At 40.3% G+C, this 23,101-nt stretch overlaps 1 protein-coding gene across 1 annotated transcript in view; it reads right to left on the reverse strand.

Moving 5' to 3' along the window:
• LOC119424256 (cytoplasmic polyadenylation element-binding protein 1) overlaps positions 1–23,101 on the reverse strand; it is a 31,384-nt gene that overhangs the window by 7,257 nt on the left and 1,026 nt on the right. The window contains exons 3-7 of the mRNA XM_037691727.1: positions 8,683–8,904; positions 7,214–7,443; positions 1,940–2,192; positions 1,739–1,852; positions 590–694 (exon numbers count right to left, since the gene is read on the reverse strand). Coding sequence (XP_037547655.1) covers positions 590–694; positions 1,739–1,852; positions 1,940–2,192; positions 7,214–7,443; positions 8,683–8,904 — 924 coding nt within the window. The remainder of the gene's footprint in view (positions 1–589; positions 695–1,738; positions 1,853–1,939; positions 2,193–7,213; positions 7,444–8,682; positions 8,905–23,101) is intronic.

The following is a 23,101-nucleotide window of genomic DNA, read 5'->3' on the forward strand; positions in this document are numbered from 1 at the left end:
AGCTCAAATATTTTAATAAACTCCTTTTGACTCTTCCATGCTACAAAACATTCATAGTAGCAAAAATACATCAGAAAAAATTTAACTTTTATGTAAACCAGTAAAACTAATGCCTTGCCTTAAAATAATTTTACACACCCAACAGAGACTTCCAAACTTTTTAAAGTTAAGCAGCTTACTAAAAACAATGAAAACTGAACAAATCTTGCAAATTAAATTAGAATTACTAGTTAATATACATTGTTAACTACAATATATTGGGAAAAAGAAATCTGATCAGGGTTTACTATCTTTGCCTGAACTTTATTTTACAAGTTGATCATGGAGAGACAAGTGTTCGACTAAAACCACATCCTTTAAGGTCACCAACCCAACCTATAAAGAACTACAACTTTGTGTTCAGCGTAAAGAAAAGCCGCTTTTGCCAACAATGTGCTCCCAACACCACATTTCACTGCTCCTCGTATGCCCAGGATCACCATGTATGGCCGTTTGGCCCCAGAAGCTCAAACTAACGTGCAACGGGCTCACCACAGTGCCACCTTAAAACCAAGGAGGAAAAATTTGTTGCCTACCAGCTTATCGTTACCTTTAGCCACATTACCTTTAGGAGGGCAGCGAGGGTGCTTCCCATCCTTACCTGGCCACTCCACAGTCAGAGGGCCGTAGCCACTGAAGGTGTTGATCAGACCAGCTGCAACAAGGACCAGAACAAACTTCAGTTTTCAGGAATGAATAAAGGACCAATAGTTTATTCAACACAGCAGCAAGACTCTGAACACATTAATCTATGTAGGCATTTTAGGTGATAGACTACAGTAGTCCCTCACTTATCGTGAGGGTTACATTCCAGACACCCCCATGACTGGTGAAAAGCCGCAAAGTAGGGACATTTATTTTAGTATTTATAGATATATTTTAAGACTTTATAAACCCTTCCCACACTCCTACAATGTTCTCTTAATGTTTTAAAACACTAAAAAAAAAAGCACAGCAAAACATTCGGGTCATGCGTCATTTTAAATTATCTATTACACTCATGCGGCTCACTCGCCACCTGCTTTCTTTTTCCGAGGCTGTCTGTTGCACATTTCTGGGACACAATGGGCAAAGACAGACCCCAACCCGGCCCCCTCCTTTCTCTGTTGTGACAAATCGCCTCGAAAAGAGAAAGGAGGGAGCGCAGATGAGCAAATATAGAATATCAGAATATGCTTAGGTGGAAAAATTAGTGAATAGGTTAAAATAAAGTGGCTGAGTGAGACTCAGGTGTAAGAGATCCCCTGCCTCTCCTTTCTCTTTCTGAGGCGGTCACAGCAGAGAAAGAGAAAGGAGGGGGCGGGGTCTGTCTTTCCCTCTCTTTAATTGTACAATTTTGCGTTGAAAACTCGCGAAAGAGGGAGTCCGAAAGTTGAACAGCAAAGTATTGAGAGACTAGAGCATAATTACGTATGTTAGGAGACTTTAATTCATAATTACGGATGTTAGGCGACTTTAATTCAACTACCGTAATTGAGATCTGTCAAGTTGCAATAAATGTCATGTTCTGTTGTAGCAGGTGTGTTTACATTACAAATACATTTCTACTAGCGCTACAAGATTTAATGAAAACCACCAGAATATGCAACTATGCAAGCAGAAATGTAGACGTCCTTTTTTTTTTTTTTACTATGAAATGCAGGCAAATAAAGATGACATTTATCAGAACAGTATTTCTTTAACGATGGCGCAGCAGCACCTTCAGTGATGTCCCAGGGCACACCACCAAGAAAGACTTTGCAGGAGTAAATGGGATCCTTGTTGTTTCTGGGAGGCAGCTGACCGCTCCAAGTGAACGTGGCTTCATTCACAGCTGATCAGAGCAGAAAGAGGGATTAGTCATAATTCTGTTTTTATTTTTAAGAAGCTAAAAGGCAAGTTCAGTGAGATGCAGATGGACCTGCAGCCTGTCTGTGCAGACGGGCCTCCCTCTCAATGCTGAACGCATCATCTGACTGGTCTAGTAGCTCTGAACCTGGCCATGGAGAGCCAGTGCGCCAGCGGCGGGAAATAGTTGAGGCGAGGCTGGAACTGGATGGTGGGGTCAGAGGAGAGCTAGTGTCCTGAGGGTCCAGACGGGAACCCAGTCTCAGCAGATCCTTCTGCATGTTTGATGATAGATAAGGCAGAGGAGGGGAAATCCGCAGCGTTGACTGTAGAGGAAGACAGATCCAGTCAATTGACAAAAAATGGACGGAGACAATCAAGACCTCTTTACACCAAGGAGCCAAACTTTACACATTTCTTCAAGGACCTTTGTTTTGTTTATCATGCATTTTGTCTTGAATTGTTGAGCGCAAAAGCCAATTTGATAATATTTGTACAAAAGTTGCATTCCTAAAAACTAAATCCCTAAAACCAGACTTCTTTACACAAGGGGTTCTCAAACTTTTTTTTTTTATGAGTCAGGGACCTTTTACAGAGGACAAAAAGTTTCAGGGACCCCCCTCTTAGCCCTCACCTTTATTAAATAATTTTCTTCAATTCGTCTAATGCAGTCCTTTTCAAATAGTGTCATGTCCATGCGCTCTGGACATCACCCACAGCACGCACGCAACAGAGTAAACTCAAGGCGAGAGTGACACCTGTCCCCTTTCCCATTGACAAAATGTTCTAGGTTTATCGATGTGTTCATTGATCCAGACTTCCTCATTTTGATTAAAAAAATAAAATCAGTACAAATTGTTTAGTTTTTTTTTTTTTTTTTAAGGTCAAAGCGTTTTATACAACACTGAGTTACAATGTTGCTGATCAATTTGAATTGATCATTTGTTGATTACATTTTTATTTTTCAGTATCAAATAGTCAACAATGTTTACAGTTTGAATAAGGATTTAAGTTAGCTTTTTTTCTTCAAGAAAATTGATGCACTTTGTTTCTGTTACAGACAAAAACAATGTTAATAAAGTTATTCTTGGTTGTAAGTTGATCTTTATTCTGTTTTTCAAGACTGTGTTAGAGATTCACTTATATTTTTAGACAAATTATACTATTTACAGTCTCAGCAGAGAAATGGGGCGCAAAATGTTCGTCTTCCTGGGGGTGGGGTAACAAAATAATTGAGAAGCACTGCTTTAATGCAATGGAAATATTTCTGTGACAAATACTTAAGACCTGTTCTTTAATTGTGATAATACAATTTTTATACTTTTAAACATGGGGTCTTTCATTCAAAATTAAAATTTTTAAACTTTCAAAAATTAGTTTTGAGAAAATTAACTATCAAACACTTAAAAAAACTTTACCCATTCACATAATGAACATAAATGTATCGTCTCTTCAAATTATCACAGAAATCTTTACATAAAACTGAACAGAATCGGAGCAGCACTAGTCATCCCAAGAAACAGAGCTTCATTTGTTAACTGATCGATGCTGGAGCTCAAATAGTGGGCGGGCCAGAGGGGGTCTGGGGACCCCAGTTTGAGAACCACTGCTTTACAACATTTCTTTAAACAAGTACTCTTGAAAACGTTCACATAAAATGAGAATTAAAGATTTCTTGTTAATTTTTTTTTTTTTTAAACGTGAACATACTGAGACAACTGTCATCTTGTTTCCAAATAAGGCAAATTAGTGGGTCGCTTTCACTAAAGCAAGAAAGAACCATTTAATGTGTAACCATACCTGGGGCATTTGAGTTTGTCAAAGTGTGGGATATTTTAAACTTAACCGTGTTAAACTGAGGCCTTTCCTAGATTGTCATCACGACTGTGGTCATCAAGATTGTTTCAGTTGTGACTTGGCGCTATATAATTAAACTGAATTGAATATGCATCAAGTCTGAGATGACTACAAAAACAAAATGTTAAAACAAAATAAGTTCAGTGCAGGCAAATGTATTAAGCCTAAAAAAGTATAGTAACCGAGTAGCAGCACTTTTGTCTTCGATTACATTGCAAAAGTTAAACTGCTGCCAAAGGCATTTGTTTTTTCTCCCCAAAGAAGCTCCGAGAATGTCCCCGAGAGCAGTCGGTGCAGAGATTTAGCCGTTTGGTCAGCAATTATTTTGCCAACAAGTCAAAGACTGAATTCAACCATGTGCTCTTCAGTAGGCTAGACAACCGAGCACAAGCATGAGGGGACGAGACTGACAGAAATGTCTTTCAATCGTGTTTTGAAGCTACCATCAGCCTTAAACTTTTTGAGTACGCAGCCAACGGCTCAGAGTAGGAGGCTGGAGTCATTTCATACAGATGCTTTGTGCAAAAATGTTGGTGAACGCAGACGATTTAAACACTGATCACTGATGAAAATGTCTCACCAGCATCACAGGAATTAAACGAGTTAAGTCTTGATCAGCAGCTGTCAATTTGTAGAGCGAGAAAACATGCATGGCATACAAGAATCTAAAAGAATTTTCACAATGAATTTGTCTTTGTTCTTTATCTTGCAGCAGGCCCAGCTAAATCCACGCAGCTAAAAAAACAAACAAAAAAACACTGATTTTTGTAACTATACAAAATCATGAAATCTGACAGACATCAAAAGCATATTGTGAAAATTTCTATAAGACGTTTTTAACCCTTTAATTTTGACTATGTTCCTCGGGGGGGGGGGGTTAACTTTAACAGCTTAAAAATACTAGCTGTAAATGTTAAAAACACAAAAAACCCACAACTACTCAGTTTTTTTTAGACTTTGCCTAAAATTAAATCTACTTTAGATATTTGTTATTTTAATGCTTTCGGGGTTTGTTTTAGGAAGTTTAATATTTTATGGTAGGCAAAAATTTAAAATTCCTTCATTAGAACGCTCTCTGGATCAGAACCGATGCTTGGTTCCATTAGCCCATTCAGACAGGTTCTGGACCTCCTCTGCAGAGTCAGACCTCCAGTGGTAGTAGAGTTGCATTCCGGCCTAAATTAAAAAAATAAAATAAAATCTGGCCCGGCCTCATGTTTTCTGAGCCCGACCAAAAACCGACGGATTAACCAATTACAGGCCCGAACCCGAAAAACAATTTTTTTTTTTCTTCCATCTAACTTTTACTGCTTTTGTAAGCAAATCAGTTTCAGTTTGACATTTTAAAAACATATTTCAAAGAAAGGTATAAGATTTCTTGTTTCACCAAATGAACATTAACATACAAAAATAGCCAAAAATAATAAATAAATCAACTGTAAATAAAGGCTATTATACAGATTAACAAAAATATTTTGAGCAAATTTATTTGAAAAACTACAGAACAAGGCGTGCTGCGCGCTTCGGCTTTTGTAGATGCTGCTACTTCCTTCACCGCAGATGACAGCAGGTGTGGAGATGCGCATGGCAGGTGATCAGCTGATCCATCTGAAGCTTAACTGGACATTTGTTTACTTCTTTCAACCGGCCGGTCGGACCTGCCTCCTCCTCAAGTAGATTAACAATATTATATTGTACATTTTTATTTAGTTTTTTTTTGTGCTGTACGATTCGTAAAACCGCAGCAAAGTCAGAGTCTAGCCCAGCCCGCACATTAGGGCCTGGCCTGAATTCGGGCCCGGGTTAGAAATAACAGCTCTTTCTGGTGGGGCTTGGTGCCCTCTTCCTTTCCTAAAACAAATCAACATCCTCTGTCATGACAGACTACGATCCTCTCCTCTGGCCGAGAAGTTTTGACTTGATGGTTCCATCCCCCTCCAGGTCTGCAGCTCCACCCTACGTTCAAAAATTATCTAATCATTTTTGACTCAAACACTAAAAACTTACTAAACTAAATGCACTAAATTACATTAAACTATAAAACCCAAACACGCCAAATATTTTAAATCTCTCAAACCTCATGACTCACTCCCACTGTCACCATCGCGCCCAACTCCATTTAACTTCCGCTTCTTCAGTCTTCCTGTAGATTTTTTTGGCACTTGACAAATAACTGAGCATCTGTCAGAAAGAAGGGGGGAGGTTGTCTGTTTGGCAGGGGTGAAAGCTAGTGAAGAGTGATGCCTTGTTTTGTCCCCGAGACTGCCCATCTTTGCTGCAGCCTCTCACTCCAACACGCTTCAGATAAAATGTTGCATGGATTATTGATCACAACTGTTTTTACTTTGCCGATCAACACCATTTAAAAACCGATTTGTAGCTTGAAGTCTGTACTTTTGACAAACGAAAATAGAGTCTGAGAGGCTGTGTCTTTCCCGCTAGAGACTGAAATTGGTCATGCAACTATCATGCATCAGCGTGATGAATGACTCCAAAAGGAAAAAAATTAAATTGTCAAGAGTAGGCAGCGAAATTAGCACCTACTGCTTGTTATTGTTATATTGTATATATTATATATATTGTATATATTATATTGTATGTTGAAATACACAGTCTCCGCTTTCAACTTAAATATTTTGTTTGAAATTGCAAAAGGCATTGTAAATCCATTGTTTACAATGTCGTTATCTATCTATCTATCTATACACGCACACACACACACACGCACGCACGCACGCACGCACACACACACACATATTCAACATAAAACTTTATAAGTGACTTAGTTTGACATCGTCTAAATACAATAATCTGGCATTTCTCGGTTTCAGAATAAATTGACAAGACGCGTTTGCATTAGGGTATTAACAGAGTACTCGAGTAATCTACACATCGATTGCTAGAACATCTATCGAGGTTAAAAATGTAATGTCGAGTATCCGTAGTGACGTCATATGTGACCACCGTATGACCGTAGGGGGCGGTGTTTCACTGTTGCAGGTCACAGAGTATGGTGTAACTCCAGGTCCAATCCACCACCCATCCACAGTTTTAAGTTTCGTTTTTGACGTGCTGCATGTTTCTTCACGTTTGCAGTTTAATAATAACTAATAGTTTAGTTTTTCCTGTGACTTATTTGCAGTATGATAAATGGTAGGAGCATAATATACGCTCCTAATGTTTTGTTGGTCTTTTTTGTAATTACCTTTTATTGCGGTTTTATTTTTTTATCTTGAGATCTATGACGTCAAATACTCGAGTTCTACTCTGGTTTTATTATGTTAAAGTCGAGTTTAAAAAAATATATACTCGTTCAACCCCTAGTTTGCATCAACACCAGATTAAGATCAGCTCATAGTAGCTGCAGACCAGCCAGTTTTTACTGGCTTACTTACCCATATAAATGTTGACCAGTAGACTAGTAGCAGCAACATGTTTGTAATATTAGGCACCAAAATTAACAGGAGCTGCAGGTGTCTGTCTCTCTTACCAGCATGTCACAGAGGTGATCCGAGCCCGAGCTAAAGCCACTGGTTTCAGAGTCTTCAGGACTGCTGGAGCGAGAGTCCAAAAAGGGGATAGAGTCCAGTCGGTTTGCCATTCGTGCTATGCCTGGGAATTTCTCCAGAAAGTCAGCAGTCATGCTCATGGACTCATGGGGCAAATACCCTGGGGACTTGCCAAGGATGCTACTGAAAGGGCTGTTCAGCATACCGAGCACTAAGAAGAAAAAAAAAAAAAAAAGAAAGACATTTACAGTATTACCAAGAAAGCTTGCCGATTCTACAGAACTGTATTGATTTGTCAGCAGGCAAGCAACAGTTTTTAAAAGTTTGATCCTTCCAACTAAGGCGTTTTATGCAGCTGGATGAGCCAAACAGACTGATTGTGAATTTAAAGTTCCACATTGACTTGGTTTAATTGCAGGCTCATTTCTAGCCATCCATCATTTTACCCGCTTCTTCCTTTTGCGGGTCACGGGGGTTTAGGCTGATTGATAGCTCTAAATTGTCCCTAGATGTGAGTGAGAGTGTGAATGTTTGTCTCGTTTGTCTATGTGGCCCTGTGGTGGATGTGCGAAAGCTCAAGTAGGAGGCTTCTAGATAACCTCCACCAAAGGGAGCTCAAGTTCTTTTGGAGAACAAGTTGGAGCATTTCCAATTTCACATCCGATATCTTGACTGCCATGAATTTAAAACTCTCCCACCACAGACGCTTCACATCTTTCCCTCCAGCTTTGTTACGGTAGATCAGTTCATCTTTCACCTTGGCCAAACCAGTTAAATTGCTAACCAGCAACACATTTAGTATCATTTTTATTCTAATAATAGAGAGTCATCCTGAAAGTGTAACAAACTAATAAATCTGGTTCAGAACCATGAACTGGGAACCGAGGGGATTATTCAGCTGTAGACTGCATTCAGAGATTTGTCCCACTTTACTGCAGGCCCAGTTTAGACACCAGTTTGGTTTAGACATGTAGTAAGACTACGTCGCTGCTACAAATGGGGTCAGAGCAAACGAGGGATTCTTATAATTGGTGGTACCTCCCTGAGGACAAGCACTAGTCTCAAAGGGGCATTGGAAATGTCAGAATTCGTGTATTGTGCATTTTTCTTAGAATATGTCAGAATCTCTGTTGTAGAAATAATCCAACAGGTTATCACAGATTTAGACTGATCTACTAGCTTGTTTTTGTGCCCGCTTGATTGCTAGACGCAGCAAAGCAAAACTGCCACATCATCCTTCTCAACAAAGCTACAGCCTGCTCCCACACAATGACAGATGACCGGTAACGCACCATACAAATTACAACATCAGGGTTTCACATAAAATACTTGAATCAAAGTCTACCAGGTCTTATGGTGAGTCATAAGAATCATCATTTTGAGAACTACAGTCAGACAACCACAACTTCTGCTCCTACACATTCAGGTCAACAGAGCCTCTGGTACTTACCAGAGGAGGAGCTGGTCTGAACCTGGGACAGGGGTGTATGCGTGTCGCTGTCCTGGCTACTCCATGGTCTGTCCCAGCTGGATAAGCTGAGCGAATGGAGGCCGAGGCCCAGGTCTGTGACGTCAGACGAGCTCCTGGATGAAGGCATGTCCTGGGAGCTGGGTATGCCCCCACAGTTGGGAAAAAGCATCCTCCTGCTGCCCACTGCAGCCCGATCAGATTCTTCTGGATCCAAGATCAAGTTTCAAGATGTAATTAAAAAATAAAATAAAAGGAAAGGCAAAACTGTTAGCATACACAGTTGTGTCAGTGTGTCTTACAAAGGAAATGACAGGATAAAGTCTGCCGACACATTCTTTGAAGAGAAGACTCATCTGAAAAACCCCCCCTCCGACTCGTCTCCCCTACCCTGGCTGACGGCGAAGCTAACCTGCTGCCTCGGTGCCTGCTGCAACTGCCATGCATCTCCATCCGCATCACTGACCCACCTAGAAGCATGTGACATGGCTGCTGATGCACTCGCACACCCCTGCTAGTGACATCAGCTTCCTCCCCACCTCACTGCTGTCTTGCTTAACTAATGAAAAATTCCCATCCAAGCTACTGGCTTGTTGATAGAAGTCCTCCCCTCTCTGGTAGGCAGCGCACGTCTCCGAGCGAATGGGACGACCACTGCCCCCTTACTGACTGGGTCCAGCCTAGTTTCCTGAGCGAGCTGACAGAAGCAGGACGGGAGGGGGGCTGAGGGGCAGAACTACAGCACCATGGGAGTGAATGACTCAGCAAACTGGGAGTTAAAGGTACTTTAAGCTCGAGGATGCTCAGAGAATTTTCTTAAATCAGTGGCTTGTAAATTCATCTGACTTTTTTGTTTTTTTAACAGATTCAGATTAAAGCAGGCATGCAGAGTTTTGCTGCAGCAGCTGACTGATCAGATGTTAATGACGAAGTCGATTTGCACTGCCAGCTCTTCCCCCTCCCTCCCTCCCTCCCTCCCTCTCTCTCCATGCCTGGACAGCTTCCAGCTGAATGTTACTCCCCTGATTCAGCAACACCGAGCTCAGGCGGCCAGGGCACAGGCCAAAGTGAAAGTTTAGCTCCATTTACATAAAGATCAAATTCACTTTTTTGTTGCAACACATTTTATGCTGCACTGAAGCTGCATCAAACTCTGATACAGAGTTATGAAGTGTAAAACTTTCAGCAAAATAATTCAAACAGGACAACGGCACTTTTCTGGGCTTAAATCTTGGCAAAACTTACTGGACTAAAAATACGAACATTGCTGCAATGCTGCAGATAAGTGATTCAGCATGAATCAGCTGCTGGCAAACAAACTGCAAGGTGAAAACAGGGTTTAACAAACGAATGAGACCAAGACCACTTCAAAAAAAAAAAAAAAAAAAGGCAACATTCACTATTAAAACTGAACCTAGTGTTTTGTACTTAAGGTATTTTGACCATTGAAGCTACAGGCATGGACAATGTTTGTGTGAATTTGAATTTTCACCATCATTTAACATGAACAGAAGCTTTGTAACTGAATCCTTTCATTTTCCAGCTGATTCATGTACATCTTAGGGGCTCAACATCTCACCACTGAGCTAAAAACAAAGTGACTCCAGAGTTGACTTATGTCAATTTCCTAACCTTAAATGCAGTGGTTTGTTTTGGGCAGATTTATGGACAAATGATATATTCATTGTCAAAAGCTTTTTATAAACTACGTAAATACCATTTTATTTGCTCAACATTTGTGAATTAAATGCATTATTTAAACAAGACATTGAAGCAGATAGTGAAATACAGGTGCTGGTCAAATTAGAATATCAAGAAAGTTGATTTCAGTAATTCCATTCAAAACGTGAAACTTGTTACATTCATTCATTACACACATATCTTTCAAATGTTTATTTCTTTTAATGTTGATTACAACTAACTAATGAAAACCCCAAATTCAGTATCTCAGAAAATTAAGTTACTTAAGACCAATTAAAAAAAATTAAAATAAAACAGGATTTTTAGAAATGTCTGTCAACTGAAAAGTATGAACATGAAAAATATGAGTATGTACAGCATTAATACTTAGTTGAGGCTACTTTTGCCTGGATTACTGCAGCAATGCGGCGTGGCATGGAGTCGATCAATCTGTGGCACTGCTCAGGTGTGATGAGAGCCCATGTTGCTCAGATAGTGGCCTTCAGCTCTTTGAATTGTTGGGTCTGGCGTAGCGCCATCTTCCTCTTCACAATACTCCATAGATTTTCTATAGGGTTATGGTCAGGTGAGTTTGCTGGCCAATTAAGAACAGGGATACCATGGTCATTAAACAAGCTACTGGTAGCTTTGACACTGTGTGCAGGTGCCAAATCCTGTTGGAAAATGAAATCTGCATCTCCATAAAGTTGGTCAGCAGCAGGAAGCATGAAGTGCTCCAAAACTTCCTGGTAGATGGCTGCGTTGACCTTGGACCTCAAAACAGTGGATCAACACCAGCAGATGACATGGCAACCCAAACCATCAATGACTGTGGAAACTTGACACCGGACCTCAAGCAACGTGGATTCTGTGCCTCTCTTCATCCAGACTCTGGGACCTTGATTTTTAAAGGAAATGCAACATTTACTTTCATCAGAGAACATAACTTTGGACCACTCGGCAGCAGTCCAGTCCTTTTTGTCTTTAGCCCAGGTGAGACTATTCTGATGCCGTCCCTTGTTCAAGAGTGGTTTGACAAGAAATGCGACAGCTGAACTCCTCGTCTTGCATAAGTCTTTGCGTGGTGGTTCTTGAAGCACCGACTCCAGCTGCAGTCCATTCTTCGTGAATCTCCCCCACATTCTGGAATGGGTTTTGCTTCACCATCCTCTCCAGGGTGCAGTTATCCCTTTTGCTTGTACATTTCATTTTACCACATCATTTCCTTCCCTTCGCCCTTCTATTAATGTGCTTGGCAAAGCTCTGAACAGACAGCCTCTTCAGCAATGGCCTTGTGCAACTTGCCCTCCTTGTGCAAGGTGTCAATGGTCGTATTCTGGACAACTATCAAGCCGCAGTCTTCCCCGTGATTGTGTAGCCTACAGAACTAGACTGAGAAACTATTTAAAAAGGCCTTTGCAGGTGTTTTGAGTTAGCTGATTAGAGTATGTCACCCCGGTGTCTTCAATATTGAACCACAATATTCTAATTTTCTGAGATACTGAATTTGGGGTTTTCATTAGATGTCGGTAATAAAACATTAAAAGAAATCAGTCTGTGTAATGAATGAATATAATATACAAGTTTCACTTTTTGAATGGAATTATTGGGGGGAATTTTTCATGATATTCTAATGTTATGACCAGCACCTCTATACACACCATCTTTAGAGCCTTCTATACATACACTCCATCTTTAGCACTTATAAGCTGTAAAATACACACTTCATCTTTAGAACTCTAAGCTAAAAATATATACTTCATCTTTAAGCTGTACAATATACACAGTTGAAACCAGAAGTTTACATGCACCATTTTAAAAACCATACTGATGTGAAATCAGAATAAACTTTGTTTTAAATCAGTTCGGATTACCCAAAAATTTTTTTGCAAAATGCCAGAATGAGAATTTTTTTAAGGCAATTATTACTTTTTTTAAAGTCAAAAGTTTAAATACACTCAGATTACAATGCCTTTAAACATTTTGGGACATTTGATGTCACGTCTTTGGAACATTCTGGTTTATTGTAACATCTGAGTTAGAGACATAGCTGTGGATGTAATTTAAGGAACACCTGAAACGCACGGTTTCCTTGTGTGACATCATGGGAAGGTCTAAAGAAATCAGCAAACGTATCAGGAAGAGAACTGTGGACTTGCTCAAGTCTGGTTCATCCTTGGGTGCAATTTCCAGATGCCTGAATGTTCATTAAACCTTTATTTAGACCGATAAATCCCATTGAGCCTCGAGGACTCCTTTACAAGAGACCTGATTTCAACAAAGAATGACAACAATGGACAACAGCAACAACAATAGACAGTTATAAAAAGGCAGTTTTTTTTTTTTTTTTTTTTTTTTTTTTTAACAAATGATGGCAAAAAGAGTAAAGCTACATTGTAAGGCAAATGTAGAAAACTAAAAACAGGAACATGTCTGCATTGGTCCTTGCCAGGAGTCCAACAGATTTTTAAAGTCACTTGAGAGGTCAAGGTCGAGAGCTTCAGATCTTTTTGTAAGATATTCCAGGAAATAGGAGCGGAGTAGGAGAAGGCCCTTTTGCCTAGTTTAGTCCTCACTGAGGAAACACTGCAGGTAATAATGTCCTGAGAGCGTACACTGTAGTAATATGCCTTGTTCATCTGTACAAACAATTATACGCAAGTACAAACAAGATGGGAATGTCTAGCCATAATACTGCTCAGGAAGGAGACTGGTTCTATGTCCCAAAGATGAACATGCTTTGGTCCAAAATATGCACATCAACCCAAGAACAAAAGCAAAAGACCAGGTGAACATGCTGGCTAAAGCTGGTAAGTGCGTGTCATTATCCACAGTGAAACGAGTACCGTATAGACATGGGCTGAAAGGTGTAAAGCGAAACAAATTACTCTCATCTTCTCCCCTGCCTGGATCGTTGGCACGGAAGGAACAAACGTTTGTCAGAATTAAACAGCTTTATTTTTACAGACTTCAAATAGGATGGCAAAAAAAAGTAACAAAAACTGCTAGATTATAAGGCAAATGTAGAAAAACTAAAAAAACGGGAACATGTCTGCATTGGTTGGCTACATGGCTCAGTTACACCAGTTCTGTCAGGAGGAATGGGCCAAAATTCTTGCCAACTTTTGTGAGAAGCTTGTGGAAGGCTATCCAAAATGTTTGACCCAAGTCATACAGATTAAGGGCAATGGTACCATATTCAAACTTTTGACTCTAAAGAAAGTTTGAAAAATTGCTTTAAAATTTTTACTCATTCTGGCATTTTGCAAATTTAAATTTTTTTTTTGGTAAGACTAAAAGACCTAACTAAAAAGTTTATTCTGATTTCATATCAGACACTGAAAAAAATGTATACATGTCTTAAAATAGTTTATGTAAACTTCTGGTTTCAACTGTATACTTCAATCTTTAGAGCTAAGCTGTATAATATACATGATTCATATTTAGAGCTTCTAATCTGTAAAATACACATTTCATTTTAGAACTATGCTGTAATATACATCAAATCTTTAGAGCTTCTAAGCAGTATAATATACACATTTAATCTTTACAGCTTTATAAATGACCGTTTCCCCTACCATTATACAAGCGGAGTACCCCGCCCCGTCAACAGAACTGAGCGGAGTCTACCGAACTGCGCCACCCCACCTCCCATTCACCGGTCGGCACAGGCATAACGCTACGCTAGCGGCTCGCAATACAGGTGCACTAGATAAAACGGTAAAGGCAGCCTCTTCCCTCATGCTGAAGATAAAAGCAAAAGCAGCCGACCAGCGAGGTCCGCAATAAACTTCCAGGCTTCCTCAAAGGCTTTGAAGATTTCCCTCTCCATCTCCTGCTATATCAAAAGATTTACGAGCAAACAGCTCAGTGGAAGGTGAGGGTTTAGGTTCATTTTCCATTCTCTGGACCCAACGCAAGTTATTCTTTCATGTAGCTTTTTAGTGATAAACCTGCGCCACAACGCCACCATGATACAAAAAGTGGGAGAAGCTTTCAATGCACCAGCTGCATCTCAAACTTTATTTCATAAAACGTAGACAAGTTCTACAAAAACTTAATGTAATTTGTCTTAACAAGTTGAAGGGAGGCCAGATGAGACGCATCACCTGGAGCCAGTTCTAAATTATACAATTTATGGTTTATAAATTACAGTTCAGAAGAGTTTTTGTGCAGACTTGCACAGGTTTTGAAATTTTGTCAAAAATTTTACAAATGTGAATCAATATGGTTAAGACTGAAGCTGACTTCCAGTTTGGGACGCCAAGATGATGACCGCTTAAGAAAGCAGCTCCCGATCAACACTCTATAAAAAAAGCCCACAATAGAATTAAATGTAAGAGCAAATCATAAGAGCGTAATGAAAGGTGGGAGAAGAACAAGACAAAGTAACATTCAAGAATTCACGAAAAAATCCAAACAGACTCTGGGCCGAGGTGAGAGGTCTGTGGCCGAGGGCAGCGAGCAGGACCGTCAGGTGGAGGAAGAAACGGCAGGTGTCAGAGGCTTATGCCTCCGGGACATTCGAGGAAATTAAATCTTTAAGATTGAATTCAAAACTAACTTTGCTGCATTTAAAAGTGACAAAGAAGGAAATGAAGAAATCGGAGGCCTTAAAGAAAAGTATCAACTTAAAGATCTCAGAAATAAAGGGCGAGGTATCGAACCACGCAGCAAGACTTGAAGAATCAGAGCAGAGAATCGCTGAAATGGAGAAGTGGAATGAGGCTGCAAAAGATGCATTAATTCAGTCACTTCAACAACAGCTACTGCAGGAGAAACTGAATGAGTTGGAGGGTAGAAGCCGCAGGAACAACATACGTATTTTTGGCCTGTAGGAAGGTGCAGAGACTGGCTTAGTGGCGCAGTTTATTGAACAGCTGTTAAAAACTGTGCCGTCACTCCCACCTGATTCTGCACTTAATATCCAACGTGCGCACAGAGCTTTGATATCAAAGCCGGCTGCTGATAAACCCCCATGGTCTGTGTTGGTTAACTTTCTTCAATATAAAACTAAAGAGATGGTGCTGAAGGAAGCGTGGAAGAAAAAAGTCAAATACCAGGACAGCCAGCTGTTCTTTGATCATTACTACGCTGCAGACGTGGTCCGAAAGAGGAAAGAATATATCCACATCAAAAAAGTTCTGAAAGAACGCAGGATCTGATTCCAGACTCCAATGATTAAAACCTGCATCCATTGAGAAGGAGGCACGAGGACCTACGAGAGCACGCATGCAGTAGCGGAGGAGCTGAGACGGAGAGGGATGCAGGTGGAAGTGCCGGAGATGAGCAGAGACGTGGCGCAGCAGCTGAGAGGAGCCTCAGCTTGGCAGCGGAAGGAAAAGAGCAAAATAAATCCAGAGGAGCAAAATCTACACAAAGACTACTGCAGAAGAAAAATCAGATAAGTTAAACTTCCTCTTTGATCTATCTTCTATGTAAAGTTCTAGATCGGTGCAGGTGGTCTGCCTATAGTGAATAGGCTACTTTCAGACTGGATCTTAATCAGGTCTCTCTTGTAAAAGAGTCCGAGGCTCAATGGGATTTACCAGTCTAAATAAAGGTTGAATGAATGATTCTCACAGGGGCCCCTGCTGTACAAGGGACATACACCCCCCCCCCCCCCCCACTTAAAAAGAAGTGAGAAACAAACGTTTTCACCGAGCCTTCATGTTCAATGGCATTTTTGTTGTTGATGTTGATTTTTACAATCACAGGATGTCAAAAAAAAAAGGGGACTGACATTAGACTTAAAGGATGAATAATGTAAGTGTATGAATGTGGATGGGTTAAATAATCCATGTAAAAGGGGTAAAGTAATTATTAAAATGAGAAATGAACGCCAGCATTATACATTTACAAGAAACATCTATCCCAAGAAGAACATTGGGTTTTAGAAATACATGTAGTAAATACAGTACATGTAAGAAAAGCCAGAAAAGAGGAGTAGCAATCCAACATTTTTCAGTCAGGTCATCTGGACAGGTTTTTTTTTTTTTTGTGCTGAAACGTTTCGCCTTCGGTCCGGAAGGCTTCAGTCAAGGAAACAACAAAACCAATTCTTCCCCAACAGCTTACTCCAAAGTGGAACAAACCAGTTCTGCATGACTGAAAAATGTTGGATTGTATACCTGGATTATTGAGCATGGACTTTGTTGTTTTCAACCAGTTTGACGAGACCGTCAACAAGGAAGAGGGCCGACAATGGAGGAGGGGCGTACCAAAGAGACCATCTTATCACAAGTACACAGGCAAGGGGCATTTACCTTCGGGACAAATTGAGGTCGCCGATGGGTCATTTTCTGACATGCCTAGTGGATTGATCGACAGCCATTAAACCAGATCAGGGATGAAGAAGGTGAACTTAATACAATGGTGTCTCATACAAAACAGTCCGTCACCGGGTAGTTTATTGTGCGACAGCACGCGCACGTAAAAATTGATCTTTGCACAAACATGGTTTGAGGGCGTCCGCATTCAGTTTAATCCGGTACGCACAGACCTCTACATAGTGAAGTATGCCCGAGTATGTGGGAGCTTTTGGGGCCGTTTACACGGCGCGTATTTTGAGTGCATCCGCAGCTTTCCCTCTGCGGTTCTGCTGATCATTTAGACAACACCAGTGTCCCCCCCCCCCCCCCTTTGAATCCAGATGTTTCTGAACCCACCTTCCAGAGTGGAGGTTTTTCGCTGACCCCCCGCTGATAATGTAAACATGTCCCGCTGAGGCTTTGCGTTAAACCACATACGCACGCGCAGACCGACGCTATATTTCTTTCAACATGGCGGCAGATACAGTGCTTTCTGAACTACGACTGATGGAATATATTTTAATCTCGTAGTTAATCTACATCAGATTCCAGGTGCTGTGACCAACATCTGTGTTGGAAGAGACAGTCAGATCCAGTTCTAATGTCGCCGTTTATAGAACAAGGCACGAGCACACATCGCGCTGCACTATAACATCTAAATGTGCTAAATAATAAGTTTAATAATAATAAACAATATTTATCTTAAGTTTGAGATGTATAATGAAGCTCTGAGCTAAATGAAGCTATCGGGACATTACGTAATTCAAATTATGTGATTAAAATGATGCCAACATATTGCATGTTATTAAAGTTGAAAATGAAGACATCAGGTTTAATTTTTATTTTATTCATTTATTCAACACCACAAACTGATAAACTGAACATTGAATGGATTGAATAAAAGAACTGAGGGGAATTTTAAATAAATAGTTCATCCATCTCGCTCTTCGACGTCCTGCTGCCGAGTCTCGTTCAGAACCGGTTCGTCTGGTGAAGGACAGCTCCTTCTTTCAGGAAAAAATAAAAACTGTTTTGTAACCGAAGTAAACACAAGCTAACATTATTAAGAACATTTGATATACCTGCTGTAAAACAGCTACTGATTATAGAGTAAAGTCCAACATTGTGACTCTGTTCTGGTCCACTCAGAGACCGGTGTGGAGCTGTTGGACGAAGCGGTCCCGCTTGGCATCATCTGTCGACTTGTCCACAATCCAGCCAAAATCCAGCTTTAACTTGTTAAGATGTTGTTAGCAGAGCTTTTTAGCCCACAGGAAACGGCGTGCGCATGCACATTAGGTGAAGGTACAAAATTCACAGCACCATCTAATGACCCGGCATGGTAACTAACTACAGCAAATTCGGGAGGGGCGGGGGGGATCTTGCGGATGCATGTAAACCCAAAATACGACCGTGACAACGCGGATCTTTTCCTCTATTTAACATATGAAAAAAACCTATGTTTCCCCCATCGTGTCTGGGTAAATAGGGCCTTTAGCCAGCAGACATTGTTATGTAAAACCAAGTCTCTATACTCAGACGACACGTCAACGAGCAGCCTGTGAAGCAGCCTGTGCTGGAGGCTGGCTGTTGATCTGATAAAGTTACTACACATCACTGTAAATGGTGTTTTTCAACTCACTGCCGAGTCTGGCGCACAATACACTGATGAATGAGGCAGTGGAGGGATTTCATCTGTAGAGCCACAGCTGATAGCCATGCAGACAGCCCACCAATGATGGTGCACCATCAGTCACGAGCATGTTAACGCAGTCCAAATCAGTCCAATGTCTTTAAAAAAATACATCAATTGTTTGAAAAATTATTGCAGCGGTGGCATGTCCTTCCAATAGGTAGCCAGACAGTTCCTCTCTGAAGCAGCTGCCATCAAAAAAAGAAGTTGAGCTGTGTCGGAGGCATCGATGGATTCATCAACCGCCAGAGACGTCACATTAGCTTTCCTCAGCTGGGTCAAAAGAGTTTCATAAACTTCTGAGGCTGGAACGGCTCATTCTTCCAGTTTGTGTGTCTGACACAGGTATGGACTTTCACTTGCCAGCACTTGCTCTTTTACTTGATTGTCAGTGACCACTTCATCTAATGTAGCTATGATGCACTTTTTTTTTACAGTCTTTGAATTGATGAAAAACTGCTTTTGGCCGAGGATCCACGCCACACGGAGAGAAGCTGCGGTTGCCCTTTGATGACTTGAGTAGGACCTGTTAAAGACTGCGTCTGTCTTACGTCTTAGCTGCGTCTGGCTGTTTAATCGAAGCCAGTGTTTGGTTGGAAAATGCCTCTGCAGGTTGCAATTCTTCGCCACAGCGCTGCACTCGTAGACACATCGGCTTGCCTTCAGCAGTTTCACTAGAAAACGTTTGTCGACTCACTGTTGAATTTACGAATTTTGATGTCAACTTTTGTTCTTTTCCAGCTTTGTGAATGACACTGATGTTTTCCAACTGCTTTCAAGTTCATTAGGGATGCACTGATCCACGTTTTTTTTGTTTTGTTTTGTTTTGTTTTCTTTACTTCCGATCTGTTTTCGATACCCAAATCTGGATATCGGCCGATACGTTTGGTGTTTTTCCATTTAACTTTTATTTATACATGTGAATCCCATTGAGCCTTGGGGGCTCATTTACAAGAGAGACCTGAATTTTTTACAAAGAATGACAACAGTGGACAACAAAGACAAAAATAGACAAAAGATGCGTACAAATTTTCATTTTAACAAGTTAAAATAAAATGGCAACCTTTATTGATTTTATATGAGACTGTAATCTCTCTAAAGACCAAGTACAATTTGTACAAATATATGCATGCATGTCCAAAAAGGCAACTTGAAGTTTATTAAACGTTTATTTTGTTTCTTTTAAATAAATAAAATAAAAATTAAATGGCTTTAAACGTCTAAGTTCATGGCATAAACCAGCACAGACAAACATGCTCCCGTTTTTAGTATTTTACATCGCATGACCGAACTCCGACTGCCTGCTTCGATTGAACGAGAAGAACACACCGCTGAAGCCACGGAGGTCCAACGTAAAACTAACTTTACCGCCGTTTAATGTGGTGCCATGTTTGACTAAGTTTGTCACATTGTAGGTCCTGACGGCGCTTCCTCCTCTCTGTACAGCAGCTCTGGAGATACTGCACGTTGCAGTCTTGTTTTGTGGTGTTTCAAGTGTAAAATACTTCCACAAAAGCGGACATGTTTCGATGAAAAGTTAGCTTTAGCCACAGCACTACTGCACATTTTAGCTGGCTGTAAACTATGAAATGGATTTCCTGAATGTGAGGCGGGTTTTTTTTACCCTGGGTTTCATGAAACACGTCTGTTCAGGAAATCCAGTCCATAGTTTGAAGCCAACGTGCAGAGCAGCTAGCAGGGAATCACAGGAGGAGAAGTTTCAACAGACAGTGTATCATGGATCAAAAATCTCTGCAGGATGGATCGGAAAAATCCGATTCATAAATTATGCTGGTATCGGAACCCGATCCCGAATCTGCCCCATCCCTAAAGTTCAGATGCAAGCTACTTTTTTGTAATTATTTTTATTAAATCATTGGTGGACTGGACTAAAGTCATCAGCAGGCCAGAAGTGGCCCACAGGACACCAGTTTAATAGCCCTGCTATAAGCTATAAAAATACATTTTGTCCATTCAAAAATTGAAACTTGTATATTATATTTGTTCATTACACAGAGACTGATATTTCAAATATTTTTATTGTTGATCGTCACCAACAACTAATGAAAACCTTAAATTCAGTATCTCAGAAAATTAGATCAAGACCAATTGAGAATCTGTGGAAAGAGCTGAAGACTGCTGTTCACAAACACTCTCCATCCAACCTCACTGAGCTCGAGCTGTTTTGTAAAGAAGAATGGGCAAGAATTTCAGTGTCTCCATGTTCAAAACTGATAGAGACAAACCCCAAGAGACTTGCAGCTGGAACTGCAGCAAAAGGCGGCACTACAAAGTATTAACACAAGGGGGCCGAATAATATTGCACGCCCCACTTTTCAGTTTATTTTTTGTTAAAAAAGTTTGACACATCCAATAAATTTCATTCCACTTCATGATTGTGTCCCACTTGATTCTTTACAAAAAAAAAAAAAAAAAATTATTTATGTTTGAAGCCTGAAATGTGGCAAAAGGTTGAAAAGTTCAAGGGGGCTGAATACTTTCACAAGGCATTGTAAATATTTAGAGCTTTATACTAGGGGTGTAACGGTACACTAAAATCTAATTGTTTCGTTTCAGTTTCAAGGAGGGCTCTCGGTTCGGTTAATTTTCAGTACAAAAAGGCCAAAATAAAGACTTGCAAAGTGTTTATTTTGAAAATATGCCACGTAAACAAGTTCAGTCATTACAGACTTCTGATCTGGAGGTGGATGAAGAAGACACAGCTGCTATCATTCTCAGACTACAAATAACCAATAAAAAATTGAGTTAATACAATGATCATTTTAAAATTGAAAAAGTTAATTGAATCACAATAATACAATTCCTCTTCTTGCACAGCCATCATTATGAGGTGGATGAATATTCTCTCGCTCATCGATGTGGCAGGGCCTTAAATCTGGGGTCGGGCTTGTTGACAAGATCAGTTTTAGCTTTTTCATAAAGTGCTGCTACAACTTCTTGGCTGAAGTGTTGACATGATGCCTAATTTCGCTCCACCACATGTACCACATGAGGTGCGAATGACAATAAAGAAACTCTGACTGATGATGGGATGTCGTAGCAGGGCTCAAGTCTTTATGCTTAAAGCCGGCGCATCAACAACATTTGGCCGTAGATCCAGAGCTTTAAAAACTCCTACAGCTTGTGTTATTGCTTTGGACCGATCTGAATTACCTGATAAAAGGTTGTTTAAATGCTGCTGTTATTGGTCTTTGCACCAAACTACATTCACATTCTGATGATGATGTTTCAAGTTCGTTAACAAGTTAGACGTGTTGCCTGCGGCAGAACCAATCTCTGTGAAACAATGTCGACACAGCTTTGGATTTGTTCACTTGTTTTTTAACAAGAAAGCCATAATGTTCCCAAACAGGAGACCACAACGAGATGGCTTGTTTGTTGCCTGCTAGGCTGCTAATGCTACACGTGCTACAAGATAATAGCACCGTGCTGAAACACGCTTAGGAACTTTAACTTAACTTTTACGTTCTAGAATTGCACCGCTCAGGGTGGCTGCATGTTGGAGCAGCTCTGTTACTTTCATTCTGACATTTTGCTTTTGGAAACTTTACTTCTTTTTCTGGATGTAAATCACATTTTTTGGATGATTGTTTCTTCTGGAATCAGATGCTGTGCAGCTGGAAGGATTTTTACTGAAACTTTAGTTTTGGACATTTGTTATGATTTGTAACCATGGCAACAAGGTAGTTTTCTACAACCAACAGCTGATTAACATCTCAAAAGCTCAAATAATATCTCGGCTTCAGCCCCAAATCTCAAGTGAGTTGAAAAGGATATTTTGTGGATGCATTCTCATCTACCTGCCAGCTGTGCTCGAGTGCCTGACCACTGAGATCCTGGAACTAACAGGAAACACGGCTCGTGACAGAGGAAGGACAGGATCGTCCCTCAGCACCTACAGCTGGCTTTCCACAGTGACGAGGAGCTCGGCAGTCTGCTGAGAGGAGTTCTGCCTGGCATTCAGGCAGTCCTGCAGGCCGGGGGAACAGAGGCCAGCCGAGTCTGGGTGGACGGATTGGACGGCATCTGCAGCCAGTTTCTTAGGATCCACTGTGGGATGGACCTTTACAAGAGATCCTTCCTGTCTACAGCCTCAGTATCCATAACATCTCTTAATGAAATGAGGATAACGAGTTACTACAACAAATAATTTCCCTCTGAGATTAATAAAGTATTTTTGAATTGAATTTAGTTCCACAGCGCATAATATCTCGCTAATAATATTTAATTAATGAAAAAAATAACCAAAACTGTACGCATGTGGACCGAACTGAACACGACTTACCGAAACTATTCAATACACCCACGCGTACAGTTACACCACTACTTTATAAACTGTAAAAAATATATTTATACACACTTCATCTTTACTTTTATAAGCAGTAAAATAGATATATAATTGATATTTAGAGTTTTATAAACAGTAAAATGCACTGCCTGGTCAAAAAAAAAAAAAAAAGTCACCACCTGTATTTAACCAAGCAAATAAGTACGAACCTCCTATTGGAAAATTACTGCATGGGCAATTATCATTCAGCTGACAAGTTAGTTAACCCCAACTGGTGCAATGAGTTGCTTCTCATTTCTTTATACACTTCATCTTTAGAGCTTTATGAGGTATAAAATGTCATCTTTAGTTTTATAAGCACTAAATATATATATATATATATATATATATATATATATATATATATAT

Source organism: Nematolebias whitei, chromosome 2, assembly GCF_014905685.2.
Source record: "Nematolebias whitei isolate Nwh7 chromosome 2, NemWhi1, whole genome shotgun sequence".
NCBI classification, from domain to species: domain Eukaryota; kingdom Metazoa; phylum Chordata; class Actinopteri; order Cyprinodontiformes; family Rivulidae; genus Nematolebias; species Nematolebias whitei.